This window comes from Oryza glaberrima, chromosome 7, assembly GCF_000147395.1.
Source record: "Oryza glaberrima chromosome 7, OglaRS2, whole genome shotgun sequence".
In the NCBI taxonomy this organism is placed as follows: domain Eukaryota; kingdom Viridiplantae; phylum Streptophyta; class Magnoliopsida; order Poales; family Poaceae; genus Oryza; species Oryza glaberrima.
The window spans coordinates 13,089,000-13,109,988 of record NC_068332.1 but is presented as its reverse complement, the minus strand read 5'-3'; the positions used below and the strand labels follow the sequence as shown (position 1 = coordinate 13,109,988).

The window sequence follows — 20,989 nt, the reverse complement described above, 5'->3', positions numbered from 1 at the left end:
GCTAGTAAGGTTGGTAGGACCATTACAAACTATGGTCACGCAAAAACCAATTGTAGTCAAATCTTGATCACTTGTAGAGACGTTAAGACTAATACGACCTCTGGTGCAGCAAAGACTAGCTGTTGTAATTAATAGCTTTCCGGCGGTACATATAATTGCTGGGTACTTTTTTTTTTATGGAAATTGGGTTGTTTTAGGTGAGAACTGAAGAAATAAGGCGCCCATAGACCAAGCGCACGAGCTTTGTGTGGACCGGATCACCGGATACGGCTAAGCTAGAGGTGGGGTCCTGCCCCTACTCTACTCCTAGAGAAGGCGGAATTGCGGTTGCGGGCGGGCTACGGAAACCGGCAGAGCCGTCCTTAACAAATCGGACGGCTGGGATGAGGCCGTACTCGTAGTGGGGGTGGGTCGCATGGCAGCCGGAATCGCGGGCTTGCAGAACCGTTGGTAGCAAATCGGACGGCCACAATCGAAGGTCATTTAGTCGTACAGTAAAAAAGAAATACTCGTACTAGAGTAAAAAATACCACACCCGGCAGAAGGCTTACGTCACAGCGAGAGATCTGAACCGTTGGAGTAGATACGAATGGTAGAGATTGTAAATGGTGGGGCCCACATTGAGCCAGCACAGCAACGTTATAAAAACGGAGAGGAGGGGAGGTGGGGGCTTCCCTCTTGTTGATCGCCTTCGTCTTCCACCTCACCTCCGGGCTCCGGCCCTCGTACCAGGCGAGACGAGTGAGGCGCGCGCCGAAAGGTGAGGAAATCTCTCCCTCCTCCTCCTCCTCCTCTCTTGTCAAGTTGGATTCGTTTCTCTCTTCTCCTCGACCTCGCTCTCTCTCTCTCTCTGTGTGCGCTGCTCTGCTCTGCCTGTGATTCGATTCGTTTCGTGGTGATTAGATCGCTAGCGCGTCCGTTCGTGTACTGTAACATCGATAGCTCTCACTGATGGTACGGTGGGGTGCGTGCGTGCGTGCGTGCGTGCGTCTGAGGTTGGAGGGTTACTCATCGATCTGGTAGCGAGCGTGCGTGCGTGCGTGTGAGGTTGAAGGGTTGCTCACCGATCAGGTAGCGTGCGTGCGTTCGTTCGTTCGTTTGTTTTTTGGGACCCTTTTGGTTTCTGGGAGATGGTTAGTTTTCTTCTCGTCTCGGGGTTTTGGTGATTTTGCTGCTGCTATGCTACTATAGTCCATGGTGATCTCTGTTCGCGCTTCTTCCGTGCGGACGAGCACCGCGAGTCCATGGTGATCTCTGTTCGCGCTTCTTCCGTGCTTGCTTGGAACGTTCTCGACGAGTATGTCTTGCTCGCTCCTTGGTTCTATCGCTTTGCACGTCGTTCTCGTGTAATAGTACGTTCCGTGTCAGTTCAGTTCTAGTACTACTTGTAGCTAGTCAGCGCGGTGTATTGCATCTCTCTCTCTCTGCTCTGCTCTGTTCTTTCGTGTCTGCTCGCCAATGGCTGCCTCGTTGTCTTTCTGATCGGTGGTTCTCTTGGTGAAGGAGGAGGCTACCGAGCACATCCGACTCCATGGGTCATCTCGGTTTTGCCGGACTTGTTGTCGATCGATCGATCGATTGGTGATTTTGTTCATCCGGCATATATTCTCTTGTTTTTGTTTTCTGATTCTGATGATATGCGCAGTTGCGCACACGAGCGTGCGTCTCCTATTTTCTGCTCTTCCGGAATGAATACTAGTAATTGTGATCATGGCATTACTAATTGATGCATGTAATGCAATTGCAGGGCATGGCAAGCACAATGAGTTGAGTTGTGATCTAAATTCATTTACACTTAATAAAGGCCAGCTACTAAAGATCAGATGTTTCATGAGAGGTCAAAGCACATTGATATTAAGTACCATTATATTCACGATATAGTCGTGCAAGGTAAGCTAAAGGCATGTAAGATAAGTACTCATGATAATCCTGCTGATATGATGACAAAGCTTGTTTCTGTTGCTAAGTTTGAGCTTTGCTCAAGCTTAGTTGGTATAGTGGTTTAGCCCAAGAGGCTATTTGGCGCCGAAAGTGTTTGTCTTTGTTGTGTTCAGGGTGAAGGATTGATTCATGCTACAAGAAGGAATTTGTCTCAAGGTGGAGTTTGTTGAGTTTGATCCAAATTCATTTGCACTTAATAAAGGCCAGCTTCGTCATCCCTTTTAGGGTTCCACCATATATATACCTCTTGTAAACCGCCGTGCGGCGATGTAACCTCACCTCAGATATAGTGAAGATATTTTGCTGGCTGGCGCCCGTGGTTTTTTTTTCTCTCCTGTTTTAGGAGGGTTTTCCACGTTAAATCTCGTGGCTTCTGTGATTGATCTATTGTTTTTTATCGTTTGTTCGCTCATCGTTTCCTCACACAATGAAGAAGAAGGTGGAGTCCAAGCATAACAATAAGGACATGAAGATGGCGTTGAAGCATGATATACCACTTGAGGTTCTGCAAGAAGGAATCCCAACTGCTCTTCGTGGCGCGCCTGACAACGAGGTTCAGGCTGGGAGAGTCATAAGAGTTTCCAGCGCCACCGGCTTGAAAGAGGCTCTTCAGCAGGCGGGGCCGGGAGCGCCTCTCAAGGTCTATGTCGTCAGCTACTTACCTCCGTCCACCGCGGCTCAGATCCGTGAGATGACCACCACTACAAGAGGAGGCAAGGAGGCTCAAGAGAAGAAGCCGTCCGCCAGCGCCACCATTGCCATGGCCCAGCCTCAGCAGGATCAAGATAAGGCCGCCAGCGCCACCATTGCCAAGGCCCAGCCGCAGCAGGATCAAGCCAGCGCCACCATCGCCAAGGCCCAGCCCCAGGAACAGGAGAAGGCCGCCGACAAGCTGTCCTCCAGCGCCACAATTGCCAAGGCCCAGCCCCAGCCGCACGACCAAGAGACGGCCACCGCCCCGCCCCAGCCGACCAAGTCGTTGTCCGCGCCCTTCAAATTCAAGGTCAAGCTCAGATCGCACTCCAAGGAAGACGACAAGTTGAAGAATGCTGGTAGCAATGCTCAAGAGAAGATACCTACCACTGTCAAGTTCAAGGTTGATAGTCCGAATCCGAATGCCTCCATCGGCGAGGAGGAGGAGAAGGGCAACATCGCCGGTTTCATCATTGCCAATATTCACGTTCTTGAAGCTAAAGAGATGGCTATGATGGCCATGGAAGGCGACATGTCCGTCCTTGAAGAGCTCCAGAAGAGAATCTCATCCTCTCCAGATCTCAGCCCGCATGATGTGCAAGTGCAACTACCAACAACCGCTAACAATCTTGGAACCGATAAAGGGAAAAACATTCTGTTCTCTCTGAAGAAACGATATCTGTTGGCTCATCTGCAAGCAGGTAAGATCTCCATCTGTTCGTATCCGCATGTACAATGTAGAATCGACTATTGCTTGCTTGCTCGATCTGTTCGTATTGGTCTATTTGCTTTGCTTTTATAAATCTTGTGAATTCCCATTAATTAAGATTGCTTATTGTTGCATACACGAGTTCCTATTGTATTACGTTCGATTGAATTATCAGCATTTGCAAATGTTGTGCCTGCATCGATCATATATGTGCACTGCACACGGTCCTCTTCTTAATTACATCATCAGTTTCTTAGATCTTCATCCACCCTAGCCTAGTGGCTGATAAAGCTATCTGATCCTGCCAACTGAGATTATGATGATTGTTTTAATTTGTGAATACCTACCAAGCCGTCCGTCCCATGATCTATTGTCCCTTGATCCATTAATTAATTTGTATGTTTTAAGTTTTAGATAGAAGACGCCCATCTGAGAGATAATTAACTAGTTAGTTAGTTAATGCTTTGATATAACTAACCATGCCGCCCACTGTTTTCTTTTTCCTTCTTCTTGAGCGCACCTTACTATCTTAGAACAAAAAAACTCAACCAGATTGTGATTGAAAATTTGAGCCCCAAACTGCTCAATTTATACTAGTACCATACTATCTTAGAAAAAAAAAACTCAAGCAGGTTGTGATTGGAAATTTGAGCCCCAAACTGCTCAATTTATACTAGTACCATACTATCTTAGAAAAAAAAAACTCAAGCAGGTTGTGATTGGAAATTTGAGCCCCAAACTGCTCAATTTATACTAGTACTGAATATGATTGAGCAGAACGTAGTTAATACTCATCGAAGTTACAAGTTACTAGTGCTAGTACTCTACTCCATATTGTTGTCTCATCATTTTGTTGTCTGATCAATTTCGTACGGGAATTCTCTGTTGGGCAGGGCTAGGCTGGAGTACAAAAGTAAATTATACTACTCCCATTATTTATACCTGCAAACTCTCTGTTGATCATTTTGGAGTATTATTTATGCTTGCATGCAGGCCACAGCAGGATGGCCACAAACATCCTTAAATACGTGGATCTTGCCCAGTACAATTCTTTCATAGAAGAAGCCGACCCTGAAAAGGCGTCAAAAGCTATGGATGCTGTCAAAGCTCAATATGAATTAGAATATCCTGGAAAGCACAGCCCAGGATGGATGGCTAAGCAAGTGTTGGGTGTTGCAGCCCATATGTATTGGGAGAAAAAGAAGGCCAAGATAATGGGCGAGGATGGCTTATGGGCTGCTGACAAAACGACTGTTCTGACCAGGCTGAAGAAGCAGAGCAAAAAGATGCAAAGACTCGCCAACAAGAGGTCGCTCATAGGCGCCGCCCTAGCAGGTAAGCCATTGCCATTGCCACTACTACTGTATCTCGATCTATTTACTACTCACTCCGCTATTATATATGGTAATTGAGTTGCTCAGTCAATTAACTAATTGTGTTTTTAATTTAGGTTAATCGATCTGACAATTTAATTCTTACTACTTACTCCTCCACACAATTTTCTTTTTTTTTAGACTTCCGTGCAGTCTGAAGAGCCTGCCCGAAGGGCGAGAGGGGCCAACCCAGTTCAGTTCGTCCAGAAGCAAAGAGGAGTGGGCGAGAGGCCAACCAGTCTAGCTAGAAGAATATAAGAGTGGGCGAGGGGCCAACCGCCAACCAGAAGCAAAGAGTCGTGTTGACGTCCCGCGCCATTACATCAGTAGAGTAGGAGTAGGAGTATGTACTGTTTGCAGTAGTACTGTTGCCTCTTACTTGTGTTAGCTTTTTTATTTCTTTCGACTGATGTTTTGCTTCAAGTTACTGAGTTTGTCAGATTTCTGCTTCTGCTTACCGTCTGTAATTTCTTTCTTATGTTTGCTTTGCGTTGTGCCATGTGCAATTTGGTACTACTATTTTACACAGTTTTCTACTACTAGGCTGTGTTTAGATTGGCCCAAAGTTTGGAATTTGGTTGAAATTGGAGACGATGTGACTGAAAAGTTACGCGTGTATGAAAGGTTTGATCTGATGGAAAGTTGGAAGTTTGGAAAAAAACCTTGGAACTAAACACTACTAGTAGTTCTCTGACTTTATGCTCAGAAATTGCCGTACAAGTAACTTCGGCTGTGAATTAAAACTGCCTAGCAGGCACTTTCTTTCACACACTGACTGAACCCAACATTGCCCTGATCATCTCGGCCTCCTCTAGGTTGTTCCTCACATATTCCTAAAGCTTCAGGTGGGTTGCGTACTTGGGTGGAAATGCATTCCCATTGTCATGTGCTGAACTGAAAATCACAGCACCAGGTCTTAGAACTATTATATCCTGCTCTATTGATGCTGGAGGAAAATGTGCATAAGAAGAATCAAGATCGTACACATTGCTGGTTAATTGATCAAATTGTCCTGGTTATGGATTATAGATTCCATTTTTGCTGTCAGAAGGTGGCATCTAGTTAGAATCCACTCTCTTGTTAATTTCCCACTGGCCATTGTTGTTTCTTATAATTCCCAACTTAAAGACGGCCACCTGTATCTTCAAACAACGGTTCTTCTCCCTTAATCTCGTGCTTTGCAATTCCTATGTTGGGCTTGGACCCTATATCTGTGGGCATACAGAGAGCGCCATCAGATAAATGCCACTGCGTCCCTTCAGTTCTGCTCCGCCTTTGACTCTCCAGGAACCATCATGCTTGATATCAATTTCAGATGCATCATCTCCACAACTTTGGATCTATAGATGACTAAGGCCTGGTTTAGTTCCTAACTTTTTCTTCAAACTTTCAACTTTTCCATCACATCAAAACTTTCATAGACACACAAACTTCCAACTTTTCCATCACATCGTTCCAGTTTCAATCAAACTTTCAATTTTGACGTGAGCAATGGAATTCATTTCCACTATAAACTCACCAAAGCGCTATGATGGATCAATGATTATGTTGTCCAGAGAGTAGTTTTTCAGGCAAGTTGGGCACTGCCACTGCAGACAAGAAAACAATATAGTTTTGTTTGACAAGGAAAAAAAAGAGAAACATGCTAATTGATGTGAGGAAGATAATCAAACCCATCTTGAACGTTGATTAAGTTCCACAAAAGCTTCTAATTCAAAACAACCCATGTGAACACAGGGTTTGAACTGGCCAGTTATCTTGATCCTTGAACCAGTCATCTGTCAAGATAAAATATCTTTTTCGTAAGACATTTTACAGATATCATAACTCATACGAATACTCCATAGCTAACTTTGCGTGAAGGAGTGTCAGCCATACTATGAATCAAACATCATATGGTTAGCAAAATAGGATCACAAAAACATCCAGGTTAAAAATTATAATGAACATGTATAGATGATAATTCAAGCAAGAGTAAATTTAGACCTATGGTGTCAGGGATGCAACATAGAAAATAACTTCAGACTGCATAAGCCAACACTCCAATGAACAAGAGAAATATCATTAAGGATCTAAAGCATTCTCAAAAATAGTCACAGTACTTACAGGGAATCGGAGATTTACAGAGACAGAATCAGCTACAACTTCAATATCACTGTCACTGTCGGCATTACCCGTCTCAGTTCCACCACCAACACAGCAACACACACGAGCAAGGGCATCATTGAAATTCTCGCCATCTTGTTCCTTTGGTACCAAAGATAGAACCTGTTCGCCATAAATAAAGCAGGGTACCTAAATCTTAAAAGTTGCCATGCTGGATGGTTCCTCCCAGGTACCAGCTTGTGCGTAGCAGATCTTGAGAGAACCAGCCAGTTTCTGGCCTGATTCAACAAGCTTCATACAGAGGTAAAAAAGGGAAATGAAGTAAAAAAACAATAGGCATTTGTTGCGAAAAAGGGAGGTATCAGGATGAAATTACCAAGAGATATCCCAGGTGCTTGCTAATCCAAAACAATCTTTATCTGCCAACATTTATCTCTGAGACTGACTAATATTTTGGTTCACAATGTCAGTACAAATGCATAGAGCATCTCCAACAGCCTCCATATCCCACTCTCTAAGTTAAATTTTGGTAATTTTGAAGCAAAATCATACTCCAGCAGACTAGCCAACCGGATGGCTTTGGCTAAACTCTTCCTCGCGCTGGCCAAATTTGGCCAGCTAAAATAGCCTAGCCAAATTGTGGGTCCCACGCCTTTCCCCTATACCATCCCATCCCGTACTCTCTCTCTTGGCACCAGATCGAGCGCGCCCTCCGCCATGCCGTCCCTCCGCGCTACCACCCTTCGCCGGTGCCGCCCCTCCGTGCCGCCGCCCCTCCGCATTGCCCCTCCGCCAGCGCCGCCCATCCGCACCGCCCCTCTGCCGGTGCCACCCCTCCATGCTGCCCCTCCGTCATCGTCGTTGGTGGCGCCATGTGTGCTTGATGATGGGAAGGAAGGAAAGGGGAAAAGAAGGAAAGAGAAGCAAGAAGGGGAAAGAGAGGAAGAAGAGGAGTGGAGGTTGACATGTGAGTCCGTTGTTATTTTGGAGAGGATTAATAGAGAGTCTGTTGGAGTAACCATATAGTTTGACCAGCCAAATCAGATAGAGAGTTGGCCATATAGATGTTTGGAGAGTCTAATTTAGAGAGTCTATTAGAGATGCTCTCAAATAGTTACCTGTTCTATAGATCTCCTCTTGGTAATCCTTACTACCAAACAGAATGTGCGAGAGTCACTTCTAGATAGAACAATCTTATTAGACCCCTCTCTCACATATGCTGTTAACTGGATACAGAAAAATGGGCAGGGAGAAAATATAAATACCCAAATAGAAGAGTCAGTTGACATGATGATGTAAAAAATATTTCAGATGAATCATCTATTAACTTATTAAAGGAATAGAAAAAGGAGCCTTCACATGCGCTCTCATGGCCTAAAAATTATCATATTAATTAGAGAAAAAGAAAAACAGAGTCCATATAGAAATACAATTTAGAAATAGTTGAAATTCGGAATTAAAAAATAAGGAATATTAGAAGATGGGACTTGAGTCATATCGAAATACAATTTATAAATAACTGAAAATCAGAATTGAAAAATAAATAATATTAGAAGAAGAGTATAGAGTCCATATAGAAATACAATTAAGAAATAATGTAAATTCAGAATTAAAAATAAGGAATAATAGAAGTAGAGTATAGAGTCCATATAGGAATTTAAAACTAACTAAAATTCGGAATAAACATAATAAAATTAAAAGTAGAGTTTAGAGTCCGTATAAAAATACAATTTACAAATAACTAAAATTCGAAATTAAAAAAAACATGGGAATAAGAGTCTAAAGTCAATATAGGAATACAATTTAGAAGTAACTGAAATTCGAAATTAAAAATTAAAGAATATTGAAAGATGAGTTTGGAGTCCACATAAAAATACAATTAGAAATAATAAAAATTCAGAATTAAAAATAAATAATATTGAAAGAAGAGCCTAGAATCTATATAGAAATACAATTTATAGATAACGAAAATTTGGAATTAAAAATAATAATAAATATTGAAAAACGAGCCTAGAGTCCATATAGGAATATAATTTAGAAATAACTAAAATTTTATATGAAAAATAATTAATAACTAACACTTATATAAAATACAATATGAATATTACACATTAGTAGTTTCGTAAAGTTAGTACAAAATTTAAAATTATATTGTCATTTTAATATATTTGAATAGTACATTGAGAAAACATATATGAGAGAAAATATAATGTTGCTAGCCGCGTAATCTGCGCGGGCCAACATGCTAGTTCTGAGTAAGACAATAGCATGCTTTATCACAATAAAATATTACTGGATCATCATCTCTACCATTCATCCCCTAACTGTTGTGTGGGACTGTGGGTTGCCTGTTGACAACCCTAATAAGTATACTGAAGAAAAGAAAAATCAATTGCCAACATGAACAGTTCAGAATCTAAAGTAGTGAAAAAATAAGTTTTCCAACACCAGATTGCGTCACGTCATCAGATTAAAACTGTTTGTTGAATGCACCAGGAATTGAATCGCTACCGTCAGATGCAAAGTTAAGGTGAGTGAAAAACAAACGGTTTTGCTACTTATCTGTCGACAGTTTTCAGCGCTAAACACTGTCGATTTGTTGGTTGTTCGATCCGGCTCCAAGATTCGTGCTGAGATATTTCGTTATTGGATCCAAATCAACTTTGTCTGTCCGTTTGGCGCTGTTCCCAATTTTCAAACAGTATAATGCCGCGTCAGTTCTGTTCTTTTCTATAAATTTCTCGTTGGGGAGGAGACACAAGCGGAGGCTGAGGCGAAGACCCCACTCTCGGCGATTTTCTCGACGCCGGCGAAGACCCGGTCTCGGCGATTTTCTTGCCGCCGGCGGAGAACCTCTCGGCGCTGGTGGTTTTTCTTGCTTGCGTGCTTCTCTTCATCCGCTCGTGTCCATCGTGCCCGTAGCTGATCTGCTTTTACCTTGCTCTCTTCTAAAATTTTCAGGTGATTTTTTCGCTTCATTTCTCGATTTGGTTTCATTTTTTGGGGCATTTTAGATGTTGTGTTTAGATCCCGCATGGTGTCTGCCATATAAATTGTTTTAGGTTTGGTGGTTGTTCTTCTCCTAGATTTTTAGGGGGTTTGATTCGTTGATTTCATCCCGCATGTATAGTCGTGGATCTGGGATGGAGACACTAATGCTTTCTCTTCATGGCGAACCGTGATATCTGTGTGCTCTTGCTTAGTTATGTTGACTAGATCTGGTGGTCTACTGTATCGTGCTAATTTGTTTTATCGCAGATCTGCACAGTACAGATTTGCATAGTTTGCAGACATTCCATTTGGATTGATCCCTAGTATGTATGTTCTGCATGTTGCATCTGAAGCATTTGTTCAGAAAAGTTTCAGATATGCATTTGGGTTGATCCCCCCTAGTATGTTATGTGACTTATGTAGTTATGTGTTTCAAGCATTTTTCGTTTGAGTGATGCATGGACAGATCTAGCAGTATGTTCTTGACCGTTTGGTTAATTGGAATGGTGGGATTCTAGTCCAAGAGATCTGGTTGCAGGTTTTGCAGCATTTCAGTGCTCGATGTTTTCCTGTTCATGAATTTGTATCGGGTTCAACTGTGCAAGTTTGGGGTTGCAATTTGCTTGGATTCTGGTGTGATTTGAATAGTGAAGGGAAAACATTAGTTCAACTTTATCTGAATGCTGCATTCGTTGCAACTTTTCCTAGTATACTGCCTGTTGTTTGGTTGATTAATTGCCCAACTCCCTGTTTGTGTCTGAATTCTTCTGCATTTGAAGCATTTCATTTCAGAGATGTATGTCCCAGTATGTTCTGAGTTGTTTAGTTAAATTAAACCCAATTCCCTGCATGTGTTCTGCACTTCTGCTCAATTAGCTCAGTTTGTGTAGATATTTTTCCAAAAATATGCCATGTGACTCACAATCCTTATAGAATCTGACATCATTTGGTGCTCATCATACAACATGGTGTGCCCATAGAGTGTCATATTTCCTGCTCCTGCAAAATTAGCTCAGTTTATAATCTAGTTATATAACATTTACACCCTAGTTATAAGGCAGTTACAAGGTAGTTACAGGGCAGTTACAGCGTAGTTACATACCAGTTACAGGGTAGTTACATAGCAGTTACAGGGTAGTTACATGGGAGTTATAGGGCAGTTACATGGAAGTTACATGGCATGCATTGGAATTGAGCATGAGCTCTTATGTCACTAGTCTTTTTTCATCTTGTTTGCTTAAGTTGTATGCAGCTTTTAGGCATTGTGTTGAAAGATGATTTTTTAGTGGTGCATGTATCATTGTGTAAAAAAGAAGCAAAAGCATCAGAGTGTGATAATCCAGTTATCCAGTTACATGAAACAGTTACAAGAGTGTTTTGTATGATGCAAGAGCATTAAAAATACCGGACATCGGCTAGTTGCTAGCTAGGGTTAGTTTTGTTACCCAGGTAGCTTTGTAATTGCTTTTTTTGGGAGTTTATGTCGTTCATATTTTATCATTTGCTAGATTAATTGTTGGACTGTTTTCTAAGCGTACATGGTAGATGAAACCTGAATTAGCATTTTTTTGTCCATCTAAAAGTATGTGAGAAATCCAACCTGGAGGAGCAGATGTTGGTTCATTTCTTGGATTTTCCTCCATCTACTTTCGACTATGTTCTTGAGTTGTTTTAGATATGCTTCTTGTTTCGAATCTTTTTTTGGCTGTGTGATGCCGGAGCTTTTTCTTTCTTGACATGCAAGTTGATCTCTATCTGGGCCTGTGTTTTGTTCTCTTCATGGGCTTAGTAATCAAAGTCTGAGTAGTCTAGTTTTTGGGATGGGTCTTTTGTTTTGTAGGTCTGTTTTGTTTTTTATTTAAAAGATTGGCATGTTCAGTGTTTCTTAACGGGCCCATGCACTTTAAACGTTGGTTCTGTGCTTTTAGCTGGTCCAGACCCGTTTCCTAGGACCCATTGATTGCAGATCGTGAGGTGCAAAAATTTGACTGCTTTGGGCCTTAAAAACTGTCGACAGCGCAATAGCTAGTCCCAAAACAAATCTGGTCAATGGTCGAATGCTCCAGATTGGGCCAACGGTCCATGGTCCACGCGAAGCGTCATGAACAGGGGAAGCCGAAGCGTCGCGTGTGTATATAAAAAGAATCACCGAGGAGGTGAAAAGATACGGAAAAAAAAGTAACGCAGAACCCATCTCCTCCGAAACATTTTGATTGAAACATTCGGGCCACAATTTGTTGGTATTTCTTACTACCATAGATAAATCCGCAAACGCATGGAATACCGTTGTAGTGCTTCACTTTCAGGTGACCCCAAAAGGATATCAAACTCAGGGAACGTGTGAAATCTATCTAATACTAAGACTATCCAAGGACAACAACTAATGGTAGGCAGGCTAGAGAGGACTTTCTATGTGTTCTAATTATCTACGCAAAGCAAGGTAATTCCCTATCTGTTGCTTTGGGCACCGACCCCTGCTGGTCTGCCAGTGTGGTTCCGGCTATAGCTCTATGATGTACCCGAACGTGCAGGATTGCTAGGACGGGATTCAGGGCTGTCACCACCTGCCGTCTACCTCTGACAAATCCGTAGTATACACAACAAACAAATGTAATATCTAACCTAGAAACCACGTCTAAGTTATTAATTACTACTCTAATACTTGCGCAAGGACTTCCTTCTCTATCCGGAGTCCTAGTACTAGAGCACTTAGTATAAATACCAAACAATGAACCCGCAAAGATGGAAATCTATCTTACTTAAACAAAGTAATTAAATAATATAAGAAAGGAACACGAATGCTTACTTTATAGAAGAAGTTCTCCAAACCCGGAGCAAAGCGTACCAATAGCTCCGGTACTTCTCCTGAATTCCTCCTAGGAAGCTACACTCGTCGAGGTAGAAGTCGGATGAGCGCCAAACTTCGGGGCACTTCTCCAGAGCTTCCCCTCACTCTCTACCTTATTCTAATGTACAAAAGATACAATAGAGCCTCTTGTAATCCAACTCAAAGTTGTGTGTTGTGAATGAATGAGAGGAGCTCTATTTATAGCCTCCATATGACAGTTACAGGTAAGGGAAACGACCAAACTACCCTGCAACCGTCATTGGGATGAAATCAGGACCGTCCATGTGAAAGATGGCGATGAACGGCCACCAAAGTGGTTCAGCCGAACAGGAGGTTCGGCCGAACCCAGGACGGCTCCGTTCAGCCCGTTTTTCGTCGTGGACACTAATTTTGAGGCCCTCAGCCCATTGGCATGATAGTTGGGCCCATTTGGAGTTGTTTAATTGACTTATGGGGCCTCAAATCCGTGTAAATGTGTTCTGAATGCGCGGAGGTGCAGTTTGTCGCTTGGTGCATACACATATTTCACCAACACTAGTGAAAATGATTAGTAAAAATCTCTACCACTCAGTTGGATACCATGTTTTATTTCATTATATGCAGGTATTGACAATCAGATATTATGATTTAAGGACCATCAACAACACCCCCACACTTAACCTTTGCTCGTCTCGAGTGAAGGCTATGGACTCTACAACAAAGTTATGACTTCCTTACTAATAATCATGCAAACAAATTATTCAAAGCCATACCTGTACTTGTGGGTCTTTGTAGTGTCTACCATGCGATCCTGAGCAATTGAGAAATGGAACAATCTTGACTCAAGTCACCCTAACTTTTCATGAAGAACAACTTGGGTTTTTTTTTCAAGTAACACAAAACTATAACTTTGCTTTTCTCCTCAATTGATTCTCTCGATCACTCAAGGTGTATGATTCCTCACAAAGGCATATGATTGCGCCTTTTCTTTTCCTACCATCTAATCAGGCTTATGTGGAGCTCAGGGTATGGAAAAGAGTAGAGCATTACTTGTATCACATATATTGCAAAGTCAAATAATGGATTCACGGAAATACAAGACATACTTTCTGGTCAAGAATATGCATGTGTATGTGTATGGTGAATTTGTGGGTGGAAAAAGGAAAAATAAAGATAACTCCTTTTGTATACCTCCTCCTCCATTTATTTTTTTCTTTTGAAATTTGGAAGAGTGCATGGCTATCTTTTTTTTCTTTTTTTTTCACCATCATGCTCCATATTTGTATGAGCATTTTTTTCTCTTTTCTTTTTGCATAGCCATGCCTCTCTCTTTCTTTCTTTTTTTTTGAAAGAACTTTGGAGGAAGAGGCATAAATAACATTGAGTATTTATTTGATAGATGAAATGAATGACAAACGGGAGATGCTAACTTCCAGTGTAGAAGTCAAGCATAGGTGGGTGTATGTGGAGTGTATGTGTGTTCTTGACCACGAAAGTATGAAAAGCGTTTCACTAGGGTCACAAAATTTGACAACGCTCAATGAAATGACAAGCAGCGTATGTAGCAAGCTAATCATGAATGATAAACCTATGGCTCTAGTGGGAATAAAAATATCAATGAGGAGTTTAGCATCGTTATATGTTTTTTTTTCTTTTTATAAAATTCCCAAGTGTACAACATGAAGAGCAAGATTTCTATCATCAGACTATATCACATTCATCAATTATCTAGATAGCATGGGGTCCCTATTGAATATGTCACCACAAGCAACAAATAATGAGCAAAGAATAAAAGGCATGCATGTTATTTTCAGAGAGATCATGGACTCTAATTGTACCATCCCTAGCTTGAGTTTAATTATCTTCGATATTTTAGAATTGACGATCAAATTGAACTCAAGATAAAATGGATGTCCAAAGAAAAATTGTGCAAACCTGCGCTCTGTATAAAACAGAGGGCGATTCATGGTAAAGGAGGTTCAGCTGAACTGGGGTTTTGGGGTTTTGGCTGACTCCTCATTGGTTCTGACTGCAACAATTTTCCTTGTGTGGTTTGTCATGGCTCATCACTTCTGGGGTGATCTTGCTTTGGTTATGGCGTTGACGTGCAAGATCACCTCCACACCTGTCTTCGTATCTGGGAGGCTTTATTGGACAAAAAAGAAAACAAAAGACAAAAGTGAAGCAAAAATGACTCACTTGGTTCGAAGACCAAGGAGCCAACTTTATTTTATTCTATTTTTTTATCAAGATATCTAGACCTAAGATAATTAGATGGGGGGCCAAAGGACTCGTGGCATTGAAAACTAACGGATCAAGGGGGACCTAAAGACTCTGGGTAGAAGCTAAAAGACACTAGATTCACAACATCTAAGTCATGATCAACTTCTAACGGATCAAGGAAAACTTTTAACGATGGCCATTTACATTGAAGATGTTACCTTCGTTGTCGCGCAGCGTGACGGCTCCATGTGATGAAGCGTCGACGACGGTATATGGACCCATCCATTTACTTCAAAGTTTTCCATGTCCGAAAAGCTTCACCCGTGAGTTGAACAGCTGCACCTTGTCCCCTGCTTTGAACTCCTTGTGCTTGATTCATTTATCATGCCATCTTTTGGTTCTGTCCTTATATATCTTGGCATTGTGGTAGGCCTTGTCCCTCCATTCTTCCAGCTCAGAGGGCTGCATCTTCTTGTGCTGTCCGGCTCCCTTTAAATCCATGTTCCATGTCCGGATAGCCCAGTGTGCCCTGTGTTCTAACTCTACTGGAAGGTGACAAGTCTTCCCGTAGACAAGTTGGTATGGTGACATACCGATGGACGTCTTATAAGCAGTCCTATATGCCCAAAGTGCATCGGGTAGTTTGTTCTTCCATGCCTTCCCTATCTCGTTGACAGTTTTCTACAGAATATTCTTGATTTGTTTGTTGCTCGTTTCTGCCTGTCCACTAGTCTGGGGATGATACGGAGTGGCGATGTTGTGCTGAGCCCCAAGTTCTTGCAAAAAGTTTCGAAAGGTCTTATCGATGAAATGAGACCCTCCGTCACTTATCACCATCCGCGGAGTTCCAAAACAAGGGAAGATAATCTCATGGAACATCCGGCAGGCGTGCTTAGCATCTGCGGCTCTGCATGGCATTGCCTCTACCCACTTCGACACATAGTCAACGGCCACCAGGATATACTTGCAGTCATAGGATTTTGGGAAAGGTCCCATGAAGTCGATGCCCCATACATCAAATAGCTTGACTTGAAGGTTGCATGTTAGTGGCATCGCATCCCGAGCAGTGATCCCTCCATGCTTCTGGCAACTTGTGTATCTTCGGATGAATTCTTTTGTGTCATCATACATTGATGGCCAAAAGAATCCACTCTGCCAGATCTTTGCGTGAGTCCTGAATGCTCCATAGTGACCTCCATATGAGGCAGCAAGACACTTCTCAATGATTTTCATGCCTTCATCTACCGGAACGCATCTTCGTAGTAGACCGTCTGAACAGACTCTATACAGGTAAGGTGCATCCCACAAGTGCCTACGACTCTCGTAGATCAACCTCTTCTTATTTTCTCCCGGTGGTATATGCCCCCGCAACCATGAAGTTGACAATGGTTGCATTCCACGGATCAGAGTCTGCGACTTTCAACAGCATGTCGTCTCGCAGATAGTCATTTATCGATCGCTTCTGCATGTTAGTGATTTCCATTCGCGACAAATGATCTGCAACAGAATTCTCTACTCCCTTTTTATCTTTAATTTCAATGTCAAATTCTTGGAGTAAAAGAATCCACCTAATCAGCTGAGGTTTTGCATCTTTTTTAGTGAGCAGGCATTTTAGTGCAGCATTATCAGTGTAAACAATTACCTTAGCTCCCACTAAATAAGTTCTGAACTTATCAATGGCAAACACCACGGCTAGGAGCTCTTTTTCAGTTGTGGAATAATTAAGCTGAGTTCCAGTCAACGCTTTACTAGCATATACGATAGCATGGTGTTTTCTATCCTTAGTTTTCCCAAGGACAGCTCCCACAGCAAAATCACTTGCATCGCACATGATTTTAAACGGCAGCGACTAATCAGGGGGTTGGATGATTGGTGCTGAGATGAGTGATTCCTTAAGGATTTTAAAGGACTTCATACACTCATCATTAAAGTCAAACAGAACATCCTTAGCTAGCACGACAGTTAGGGGTCTAGCAATTTTGGAGAAATCTTTTATGAAGCGCCTGTAGAACCCCGCATGACCCAAGAAGCTACGGACTCCTTTGACATTGACAGGAGGTGGAAGCTGTCGAATTACTTTGATTTTTGCTTTGTCCACCTCAACACCCCTTTGATTATGTCCCAGGACTATTCCTTCACGAATCATGAAGTTGCACTTTTCCCAATTAAGTACCAAGTCCTTTTCCTGACATCTTTGTAAGACCTTGTCTAAGTTCTCCAGACATTGATCGAAAGTTTTACCATAGACTGAAAAATCATCCATGAAGACTTCCACGATATCCTCGATCATGTCAGAGAAAATAGACATCATGCATCTTTGAAATGACGCAGGTGCATTGCACAACCCGAACGACATTCTTTGATATACATGCGTTCCGTATGGGCACGTGAACGTGGTCTTACTTTGATCATCAGGATGGATGGGGATTTGGTGATAACCAGAATATCCATCAAGGAAACAAAAGAAGGAATGGTTCGCTAGCCGCTCAAGCATTTCATCAATGAAAGGTCAGCGGAAAGTGATCCTTCTTAGTAGCTAGCCTTGTTGAGTTTCCTATAGTCAATACACATCCTCCATTCCGTTACGGTTCGTTGTGGGATCAACTCGTTGTTTGAGTTTTCAACGACCGTCATACCTCCCTTCTTAGGCACTACTTGGACAGGGCTAACCCAGCTATATGGCACGGGAAAGGTAATCCCGGCATGAAGGAGTTTCAAGACTTCCTTTTTGACGACCTTCCTCATCGCATTATTTAACCTCCTTTGAGGTTTCCTGGATGGAGTGTAAGACGGGTCTAAGGGAATGCGATGAGTGCAGAGGGTCAGACTAATACCTTTTAAGTCTTGGAGGGAATAGCCAAAAACAACACGATGCTTTTCTAAAACAGCGATAAGTCGGGCAGTCTCCTCCTCAGAGAGTTTGTCACTTATAATGACAGGAGACTCCGCATCGCCATTCAGAAATGCATAGCGTAGGCCTGAAGGTAAGGGCTTTAGCTCAATTGGGGCTCGGGATGGCAGATCCATCGTTGCTCTAGTTTCATCCTCCCCTTCATTGAATTCTTCGATGGATTCATCGAAAATAGACTCTGGGGTCTCGAATGGAGAAACGGCCATCACTTCCTCAATTGGCTCAGGAATAGGAAGAGGCTCCATCAAAGATTTGGTTGATTGAAACACAGGGACGGAGGTGGCAATTCTTCCTATTTTCAAGTTGAGGATACCGGTTTCGGGCACATCTAAGAGTTTCTCTATGGGATGGCCTATGAGTATGTCGAAATCAGAGATGTCGAACACATGGAAATCTAAGATGATCTCAACGTTGTTGTGCCGTGTAGGCACTCCAGAGATAATCCCTAAACCTTCAGTAGTAGAGTTTGTGAAAATCCGGAAGGTTTTGACGGTTGGTTCCAACGGTCTGTCCCCTAAGCAATCGAATGCAAAGGTTGCGGATATAATATTGGCACCAACAGAGGGATTATCCAGAGCACGGACCAAATTACCTCCAATGAGACACGTAATGGTTAAGGAGGGGCATCGGATCTGAATCGATTCAGATGAGAGCTCACCTTCCCTCAACCATTCATTACTCATGATGGTGGTCAACTTCTTCATCGTCTCTTTAAGCATAGCTTTATCGAGAGGTTCATTAGAATTGACCTTGGTCAGTGTTCTCTTCTCGCAGGAATAATTCAAGGTGTTCCCATAATCTTCGAAAAGATCTTCCTCGAATTGGAATGGAATTTTCGGAGGATGAATTTCTTCTTCCTCCGGCTCTTGCGACTGGGATGAGGAGTCGGCAGTTGAGTCGGGTTCTGACTCCACATGTAGAGATTCCTCATGGATAATCTCGACCTCCGGGACAGCTTCGCTTCGACCGAAAGAATCGTTCTCTAAGATCAGATCTAAGAGTTCTCTTCCTTCAGTGGTTGTTTTGTGTGCGAACGATCCTCCGGCGGAAATATCGAGATTTTTGGCAGACTCCTTGTCCAACCTGTACCAAAAATGTTGTAACAACACATGGTCGGGTAAAGACAGGTCTGGGCCAGACTGAGTTAACAGTGAGAACCTGGCCTAGGCTGCACCGAGAGATTCCTTCTCGTTCTATCAGAAAGAGAGGATGTCTAATCGAAGATTGATTACACAGGTTAATGGAAAGAAAGTAAGGCAGAAATTGCACTTAAGCTCCTCCCATTCACCGTGAAATTTCTTGACAGACAAAGTGTACCATTGCTTCGCTTCATCTCTAAGAGAAAAAGGAAACAATTTCCACTTAAGAGTTTCATGTGTCATGCCTACGATGGATACACACGAACACACTAACTCAAAGTCCCGAAGATGGAGGTATGGGTTTTCACCGGTACTACCAGAGAAGGTTTTCTCTCGAACCATGGCTATAAAGCCAGGACTGATTTCGTAGCCATTCGAAAGGATTGGTTTTGAAGAACACCATGGTTCACAAAGATCAGCCCGAGGAGCAGAAAGGTTTTGAATTGTTGGTTGCTCCAACAAGGAAAAAAAATAAAAGAAGAAGAAATAAAAATAAAGATATGAGGATGACCTAGACTCGGATAAATTAGCAACCGTTCCCCAGCAACGGCGCCAGAAATGCTTGTTGATATTTCTTACGACCACAGATAAATCCGCAAGCGCATGGAATACCGCTATAGCACTTCACCTTCGGGTGACCCCAAAAGGATACTGAACTCAGGGAATGTGTGAAATCTATGTAAGGCTAAGACTATCCAAGGACAACAACTAATGGCAGGCAGGCTAGAGAGGACTTTCTATGTGTTTTAATTATCTATGCTAAGCAAGGTAATTCCCTATCTGTTGCTTCGGGCACCGGCCCCTGCTGGTCTGCCAGCGTGGTTCCGGTTATAGCTCTATGATGTACCCGAATGTGGAGGATTGCTATGACCGGATTCAGGGCTGTCATCACCTGCCGTCTACCTCTGACAAATCCGTAGGATACACAACAAACAAAGGTAATCTCTAACTTAGACACCACGCCTAAGTTATTAATTACTACTCTAATACTTACGCATGAACTTCCTTCTCTATCCGGAGTCCTTGTACTAGAGCACTTAGTATAAATACCAAACAATGAACCCGCAAAGATGAAAATCTATCTTACTTAAACAAAGTAATTAAATAACATAAGAAAGGAACACAAATGCTTACTTTATACAAGAAGTTCTCCGAACCCGGAGCAGAGTGTACCGATAGCTCCGGTACTCCTCCCGAATTCCTTCTAGGAAGCTACACTCGTCGAGGTAGAAGTCGGATAAGCGCCAAATATCGGGGCACTCCTCCAGAGCTTCCCCTCGCTCTCTACCTTATTCTAATGTATGAGAGGAGCTCTATTTATAGCCTCCATATGACGGTTACAGGTATGGGAAATGACCAAACTACCCCGTAACCGTCATTGGGATGAAATCAGGACTGTCCATGTGAAAGATGGCGATGAATGGCCACCAAAGTGGTTCGGCCGAACTGGAGGTTCGTTCAAACCCGGGACGGCTCTGTTCAGCCCGTTTTTCGTCGTGGACACTAATTTTGAGGCCCTCAACCCATTGACATGATAGTTGGCCCATTTGGAGTTGTTTAATTGACTTATGGGGCCTCAAATCCGTGTAAATGTGTCCTGAATGCGCGGAGGTGCAGTTTGTCGCTTGGCGGATGTGTTTTCTTCTCAATATACCTGCATACACATATTGCACCAACACTAGTGAAAATGATTAGTAAAAATCCCTACCACTCAGTTGGATACCATGTTTTAATTCATTATATGCAGGTATTGACGGTTAGATATTATGATTTAAGGACCATCAACACTATTCAGTATAGAAGACCATTTGCCACGGCATGTTTCAGATAACAAAGTATGAAGTGACAAGACCACAGGTATAGCTAAAGGGATGAAAATGTACAAAGTGTTGCATTCCTAAGGGCCTATTTATGCTATTTTGGAGCACTTTTTGCCATTTTAGATCTAAACACTAATAGTAAAAGTTAGCAATTTGGTATTTGGCATTTGCTAGTCCATGGTAGCAAAATTTGCAAAAAAGTGCTCCGGGACCACACCCTCCCTCTTTCTCTCTCTTTAGTGCTAAAATGGTAAAA

The 20,989-nt window shown here is 42.5% G+C and overlaps 1 protein-coding gene and 1 pseudogene across 3 annotated transcripts; one reads left to right on the top strand and one right to left on the bottom strand.

Annotated features, from left to right (window-relative positions):
* Positions 1 to 684: 684 nt before the first annotated feature.
* LOC127778903 (uncharacterized) lies at positions 685 to 5,338 on the top strand. Of its 3 annotated transcripts, none has more exons than XM_052305550.1 (5): positions 685 to 760; positions 1,748 to 1,890; positions 2,375 to 3,335; positions 4,337 to 4,678; positions 4,858 to 5,338. In XM_052305550.1, exons 3-5 carry the CDS (start codon positions 2,408 to 2,410, stop codon positions 4,872 to 4,874), a joined length of 1,287 nt encoding a protein of 428 aa, XP_052161510.1. In that variant the 5' UTR covers positions 685 to 760; positions 1,748 to 1,890; positions 2,375 to 2,407; the 3' UTR covers positions 4,875 to 5,338. The 3 variants fall into 3 exon arrangements, with proteins under 3 accessions (XP_052161510.1, XP_052161508.1, XP_052161509.1); XM_052305548.1 differs by having other exon boundaries at positions 1,748 to 2,097; XM_052305549.1 differs by having other exon boundaries at positions 1,748 to 3,335.
* A 125-nt stretch (positions 5,339 to 5,463) lies between these two features.
* The window catches only part of LOC127780196 (E3 SUMO-protein ligase SIZ2-like), a 29,402-nt pseudogene continuing 13,876 nt past the window's right edge, over positions 5,464 to 20,989 (bottom strand).